The 7573-nt window shown below is 31.5% G+C and overlaps 1 protein-coding gene across 2 annotated transcripts; it reads left to right on the top strand.

The window, feature by feature from the left end:
* Positions 1 to 235: 235 nt before the first annotated feature.
* On the top strand, positions 236 to 7162 carry LOC108331607 (beta-galactosidase 6). 2 transcript variants are annotated; one of them, XM_017566411.2, is made up of 18 exons: positions 236 to 442; positions 1754 to 1849; positions 1999 to 2111; positions 2954 to 3020; positions 3210 to 3302; positions 3402 to 3545; positions 3668 to 3762; positions 3989 to 4094; positions 4356 to 4440; positions 4518 to 4636; positions 4727 to 4891; positions 4994 to 5175; positions 5295 to 5386; positions 5470 to 5579; positions 5684 to 5791; positions 5952 to 6059; positions 6159 to 6304; positions 6848 to 7162. In XM_017566411.2, the coding sequence occupies exons 1-18, from the start codon at positions 278 to 280 to the stop codon at positions 7002 to 7004; spliced, it is 2151 nt and encodes a 716-aa protein (XP_017421900.1). In that variant the 5' UTR covers positions 236 to 277; the 3' UTR covers positions 7005 to 7162. The 2 variants fall into 2 exon arrangements, with proteins under 2 accessions (XP_017421900.1, XP_052732260.1); XM_052876300.1 differs by having other exon boundaries at positions 301 to 442; positions 2076 to 2111.
* Positions 7163 to 7573: the final 411 nt, after the last annotated feature.

Here is a 7573-nt window from a genome sequence, read left to right on the forward strand (position 1 = left end):
AAGTTAATTTTTTAAAACAAAAATAAAAATGAAGAGTGACTTACAAATTTGAAGAAAAATGGGGATGAAAGCATTAAGCCTTTTATTTACTTTGTTTTATTAAAACAAGAAATAAATAAAAAGAATGAATGTACAACTTGTTAATATAGAATAAAATAAAAAATGAAGAAAATTTATAATAATGCATTCCTACCTCTATATATACACTTTCTGACATAAAGTGCAGATAGAGGAAGAGAGAGAGGAAGATAAAGAGAGATAGAAGTGTTGAGAAAAAATGGAGAAGTGGGTGGTCATTCTGATGCTGTTACTGTCATGGAGAATAAGGGAAAGTTTTTGTGCTAAATCTGAGGTAACATACGATGGAAGATCTCTCATCATTGATGGACAGAGGAAAATTCTCTTCGCCGGTTCCATTCATTATCCTCGCAGCACTCCTCAGGTAATGTGTCTGCTATCATCATCATCATCATCATCATATTATGCATGTCTCTCATTCATCTCTGATTCATACATCCAAAGCTTTTCTGCATTCACGTGTGTTCTTTACAAGCACATTTCCTACAGTGGCATGCTTTCTGATAAAAATGATCTGCCTTCATTCAATTGAAGTAACAGACATTGTTCACGGACTTGTATATGAAACCACATTCTCTGGATTATTGTGTCCGAACAATGCTTAGAGTAAATGATTTATTAATTTATTATTAATTAAAGTGGTTCATACTTCCTTTGCATTTTTGGTAGGTAACCTGCATGTTCAGATGTAAACTTGAGAGCTGTGTAATTTTTTTTGCATTCAGATGGGAAATGACAGAAACGATTTATAGTAACTTCATTTTCCAAAACTTTCGTTCATTATTTCATTATTCCCAAACCCTGTATTAATTATTATCATTATATCTCTCCAAACTCTTTTATTTATTAATCTCTTTCGTTTCAAAACATTTGTCCTTCTCCATCAAACATTCTGTCTCTGCATTTAATTAAATACGCGCATTTGTTCAACTAACCGGCTACACTGTACATTGCTCATACCATGCAATCCTTTTGAACCACACAACCAAACCTTTTACAGTATATATATACTATTGCGTCACGGGTATCACTCAACTTTTTCTTTTATTCACGAATAAATGATAGAGGAAGCTTTTCCCCAAACATTTTGGTTGGTTCGTCAACATTAGCTGCTCTCAACCAATATTTCGACCATCAAGACACCATCATTGGTTATATATATCTACCTAAATATTTTGCTAAACTAACTAACTAAACACACTTATTAGTTCAAATAGATATAAAATATTTTATATTGAATAAGATGAATTTATAATATATAAATATATATAAACTTACAAGTGAGTTTTGTAAAATTAATTTAAAAAATTTACTTTTTTTAAATGATTTTAGAGTCATATGACACTTATTTTAAAAGACTTGTGATTTTTTAATCATTTGTGTTAGTTTTATCGGATCATTATGGTAAGATTGATCAAACATATATCAATATGGATCGTTTTTACAAAGATTAAGGTAGACTTAAAATTCAATTTAAAAAAAAATATAAAATAATGTATAAAATATAGAAAGGGTGTTAAAAGTGGTGTTATAACATGAAATGTTATGAGGTTAAAACATGACTTGAAGTTTGTCTTGAGTAGACTTAACGTTTACATATGAATGAGTTGAAGGGAAAAAAAAAGGAAGTAAAAGGTAAGCGTTTTTGAGAAATGAAAGCGTTGTTGAAATGCAGATGTGGCCAAATTTGATAGCGAAAGCAAAGGAAGGAGGAGTGGACGTTATTCAAACCTATGTGTTTTGGAATCTTCACGAGCCCCAACCAGGAAAGGTATTCTCTGTTTCAAAAACTTACTCAAAAAATAGAAACAAACTATGCAAAATTTCCCTCATCAATAACTCATGTTACTTTACTGTTTTAGTTTTGATGAAAAATATGTTAAAGAGAGATTAATTAATTAGGGTTAAATGTGAGAACAGTATGATTTCAGTGGGAGAAATGACCTTGTGGGATTCATAAAGGAAGTTAAAGCTCATGGAATGTATGTTTGTCTCAGGATTGGACCTTTTATTGAGAGTGAATGGACATATGGGTACCTTTCTTCTTTCACTCCACCTTTTTATTCTTCTTTATAATAACTTAATTCTCTTTTTTATCCCATTATTATTCTTTTAAATCATTTTTTAAATAAACCTTCAAAATTATAGTGTCCTCAATTGCATTAGTCTAAAATCTAATAAATATATATAAATTAAGTAATAATATTAATGTTTCTCAAGTCATTAAAATGTCATATAAATAGTTAAGCTTGGAGACTCAAATGAAATAAACTTAAGTTTCCAATAATTTTATCAGAAAAAATTTAGTTTTAAGAATTAATATATATATGACATTTTTTTAGAACTAAATTTATGTTCTATTTATTTTTTTCTTAGTGTTGAATCGCCATGTAAACTTATAATTTTCTAAACTCTTCTTTTCGTACGAGATTAATTATTTTAAGAACTTCATATTATTAACCGATAAAAAGTTATGATAAGAATGGTTTTAATTAATAAATCAAAAAGCTTTTATGTCATGTTTTATTATTAAATAACAACAATCTTCTTTACTATATTAAGTCATAAATTATTTATTCTTTTAAAAATAAATATTGAATTTGGTCGGTAAAATGTTGAATCCTTTAATAATTTATCATTTTCAATTAAAGAGATTCTTAAATGCTGTGTGAAATTTTTTTAGAGCTTAAATGTAATAGTAAATTATTCAAATATTCATTTATATATATAAAACAAATCATAAACTTTATAGTAATATTCTTTTAATATTGCAATATATTTTTTGTTTTAATCTTTTTTATTTTTGTATGTAAAGTAACTGTTATTTATTTATTTTTATTTTTTTGAGAATGATTAAATAAACAAATAATTGTAGGGGTTTTCCTTTCTGGTTACATGATATCCCTGGCATTGTCTATCGAACGGATAATGAGCCTTTCAAGGTAAATACATGCTACTATAGCTACTTGTAACAATTATTTATTATTTCTTTTTGGAGTTCAAATTTTCTGTATTAAAATGTACTAAAGTATTAAAAATTTATTTTAATATATGAAATAAGAATCTAAATTCATTAAAGAATTTTAATTTTTTTTTTACACCCTCTTTCATTTATGCATTCCAATGTTCAGTTTTACATGCAAAATTTTACTACAAAAATTGTGAACATGATGAAAGCAGAGGGTCTATATGCTTCGGAAGGAGGACCAATTATATTGTCACAGGTACATCTGATTCCTCTCTCAAAGACAAATAATTAACTTGTTATTTAGTTAATGTGTTTTACTTACACTCCTTGATTGTGTGCCACTGAATAACACAAGATTGAAAATGAATACCAAAACATTGAAAGGGCATTTGGCGAAGCAGGATCGCCGTATGTTCAATGGGCTGCAAAAATGGCTGTGGGACTTAACACTGGCGTTCCATGGATTATGTGCAAACAAACTGATGCTCCTGATCCTGTGGTTCGTTCTACTTAGCCCAAGAACTTGCTTATAATTTTTAATTTTTTATATGAATGCTTAATCACGTTTTTGGTTTAATATTTGTTGGTTAAACTAAGCACTTAATTTTGCTATTCATGCAGATAAACACATGCAACGGCATGAAATGTGGAGAAACTTTCACTGGACCAAATTCCCCCAATAAACCTGCTTTGTGGACTGAGAATTGGACATCTTTGTAAGTTTCATGCATTCTTTATGTTCAATTTTCTGATGCATAATTACACACACATTATTCATATTTACACAGCTTTTATTACTTAAGTATAATTGATTCACACAATTTTTTTCAGTTAGGCTAATTCTGCCATACACTGTCAAATGTGACTAATGTATGAAGCATAAGAATATGCGCAACTAACGTTTTAAACACAATTAATGTTTTATTCTTGTGTGGGCTGAAGCTATCAAGTATATGGTGGACAGCCATACCTAAGGTCTGCTGAAGATCTAGCATTTCATGTCACCCTTTTTATTGCAAGAAATGGAAGCTATGTCAACTATTATATGGTATTGTTACTGTGATACTCTCCTTGGATTTGATAGGGTTTCCTTCTCTGTCTTCTGTTGCTACAACTTGACAAAACAAATTAAGTAAGCTTTATCTTTCTGCATATGAAATGTACCAATTAAGTCATAGCTCAGATTTTCACTAAACATTGTGTCATGTCTACCATCCAGGGAAACCCTTTTTAAATTTGAACCATCTTAATTAATCTTGATTACAGTATGTGCATCTAATTAACGTTGTTTGCATGAAAACTGCCTTAGTACCATGGAGGAACCAACTTTGGGAGAACAAGTTCTGCTTATGTTATAACAGCCTATTATGATCAAGCTCCACTTGATGAATACGGTAATTGTAGATCATTATTAGTTATTTTTCTGTCTCACCCAATTTGAGGTTTTAATGTTGCAAATTTTCAATGTTAGGTTTACTCAGGCAACCCAAGTGGGGACATCTCAAGCAGTTACATACTGCAATAAAGTCTTGCTCTACCACTTTACTACAAGGAGTGCAGAGGAACTTCTCTTTAGGTCAACTGCAGGAAGTGGGTGGCATCACATTTATTTCTTCAACAGGTTTATTTAAACTAACCATAATTCAGACATTCTTAAAAATTGTTTCATATTTTGATCAGGGATATGTCTTTGAAGAAGAAAAAGGAGAATGTGTTGCATTCCTTATAAACAATGATAGAGAAAAGAAGGTCACTGTGCAATTCCGTAACAGATCATACGAATTGCTCCCCAAGTCAATTAGCATCTTACCAGATTGTCAAAATGTGACATTCAACACTGCAAATGTAAATTATTACTCACTTTAAATTAGTTACATACATATACACCAATTCTGGTCAATTTAGTTTGTTTTCATGCAGCCTTTTTACGTTATTTTCTGCTTATAGGTAAATACCACAAGCAACAAAAGGATCATAAGTCCTAAACAAAACTTCAGTTCAGTGGATGTTTGGAAGCAATTCCAAGATGTCATTCCAAGCTTTGAAGACACCTCAGTAAAATCAGATTCATTTCTTGAGCAAATGAATACAACCAAAGACGAAACGGATTACCTTTGGTATATTCATAGGTTAGTTTTCTGGCACTCAAATACATATCATTCATTACTACTTTTTCATTTTTTATTCACATCGGTATATTGCTCATAAACTCTGAAGTGAAAACTGAAGCCATTGTTTTTGCAAACAGGTTTGAAAACAATTTATCTTGCAGCAAACCAACACTCAATGTTCAGTCTGCTGCTCATGTTGCCCATGCATTTGTGAACAACACGTACATAGGTACATAAATGTGCACATACTTTATCCAAAGTTTAGTCCAACGATTAATTTACTACTGTGTTCTAACTAACTATATCTTTTAGGTGGGGCACATGGAAATCATGATGTTAAAAATTTCACCTTAGAGCTCCCAGTTACATTACATGAAGGGACAAACAACCTTTCTATACTTAGTGTTATGGTTGGACTTCCGGTATAATATTCTAAGGAATTGAAAGAAATTGTACAATGAATTATCTTCCTTTGTCTTTGTAACAGATAAGTCTAACAATTGTCTGAAATTGTTTTTACTAAAAGGATTCAGGGGCATTTCTTGAAAGAAGGTTTGCTGGTTTAATCAGTGTGCAACTTCATTGCAGCGAAGAAGAGTCTCTTAATTTGACCAATTCCTTGTGGGGTTATAAGGTTCTCTCTTCTCCTATTTTCATTCATACCTTGTTCTACCTGTTGACATTGTCAGGTTGCTTATTTTTCTTGTTATATTTAATTAATAATCAAATTTTCTAATCTAAATTTTACATTAGTGTACGTGTGCCAATTTTTTCACCCATTTGGTACATTACAGGTTGGATTACTGGGGGAGCAATTACAAGCATATAAAGGACAAAATAGCAGTGGTATTGAATGGAGTCAACTGGGGAATATTGAGGAACAAGCGCTAATTTGGTACAAGGTAAAATGAAGCACAAGACCCTAATGGTCTATTTTCCATTTTCTGAAGCTAGCACAAAATTTCAGTGTGGTGATGATTAATGACAATTTGAATTGCTAGACTGCATTTGACACACCAGAGGGAGATGACCCTGTTGTCTTGGACCTTGGTTCAATGGGAAAAGGTGAGGCTTGGGTGAACGGACAAAGCATTGGTCGTTATTGGATATTGTTTCACGATTCCAAAGGCAACCCTTCACAATCACTGTAAGTAACAACCTAAGCACCATTAGTTTCAATCATCTGTGTTATTAACTTAAGATATTGTAATTGTATTACTCACTCTCAACTCAAATATAAGTAAAGAAAAAAAAACATGTTTAGTGAGCTTTAAACAAATTTCAACTACCTCATATAATGTTACTATTTTTAAATACCCTTTTCAATAAATATATATCTGAAGAAACAAGGTCATTAAACCAACTTAATTCAGTATGGAAGTAATTAATTTCGCTTATATATAATTCCTGGGATTGTTTATACTTTCTATATCATATTGTGTACAGAAAAGATGAGGGAGACACTTTAACTGGAATCATGATAGTGTAATTAACAGATCAGATTCTCTGATGCAAGTTTTGTCAACAGCGTGCAGCCAAATCCAATCCATTGATTAGTTAATAAATAATAGTTTGAGAAAGAGAGAGAACACAGTGAATGGCTTAGATTTTGGCTGCAGAGAACATGATGATGTAGAGTCAGTAGAGGATCATGGTTCCGTAATTAATGCTGAATAATATATTTGCACAGGTATCATGTGCCTCGGTCTTTCCTCAAAGACTCTGGAAACGTTTTGGTTTTGGTGGAGGAAGGTGGTGGGAACCCTCTTGGCATCTCCTTGGACACTGTTTCAGTCACAGATTTACACCAAAACTTTTATAAATTATCATTTCCCTCTTCTTCTTAGCTTAATATTTAATAGAACGAACAAAGAAAAAAATGTAAAGCATGCATAGCATACATACAGAATCCGTTTCCTTTCTGGGCTTGGAGGTGGAACATTTGTAACTTGGCTTGTACTCATGATAATAATATATTACATACTCTTGAAACCTCTGCAGATCAGGATTGATTCTTTTTTATATAAATTGTAATGCTTTTCGGATCTAAGTGGCGAGAGAGTTATTTATTGAGAAAAATATCTCATTTGACCTTTCATTTATTAAAAGTAGGTTTAATTAAGCCTAATCAAAACTCATTGATGGAGATGGGTGGTAATAAAGTTGAAGATATTTTACAAGTTTAAAGAAACATGAATAAGATAACATACAATGTTGGGACACTATAAAAGAGGAACGTGGTTGCGAAAACATTGGTCAGGGTGTTGAGCAACAGAGATACGGTAGATCCATGTTAAATTAAGAATGCACATACTGTCATGACCCCAGTGTTGGGGAATCGCAACTCAATCTAATCGTGGACAGGTTTCAGTCTCTCTTCAGTTGGCACCAGTAACCAAAAAAAGAAAGAAAACAT

This window comes from Vigna angularis, chromosome 4 (genome assembly GCF_016808095.1).
Source record: "Vigna angularis cultivar LongXiaoDou No.4 chromosome 4, ASM1680809v1, whole genome shotgun sequence".
NCBI classification, from domain to species: domain Eukaryota; kingdom Viridiplantae; phylum Streptophyta; class Magnoliopsida; order Fabales; family Fabaceae; genus Vigna; species Vigna angularis.

Excerpts from the sequence above, each read along its gene's own strand:
- LOC108331607 (XM_017566411.2), top strand. The coding sequence starts at position 278 with ATGGAGAAGTGGGTGGTCATTCTGATGCTGTTACTGTCATGGAGAATA. Across the intron at positions 3,303-3,401 it reads GACCAATTATATTGTCACAG|ATTGAAAATGAATACCAAAA; the intron begins GTACATCTGATT and ends GAATAACACAAG. Across the intron at positions 5,387-5,469 it reads TGTGAACAACACGTACATAG|GTGGGGCACATGGAAATCAT; the intron begins GTACATAAATGT and ends TATATCTTTTAG.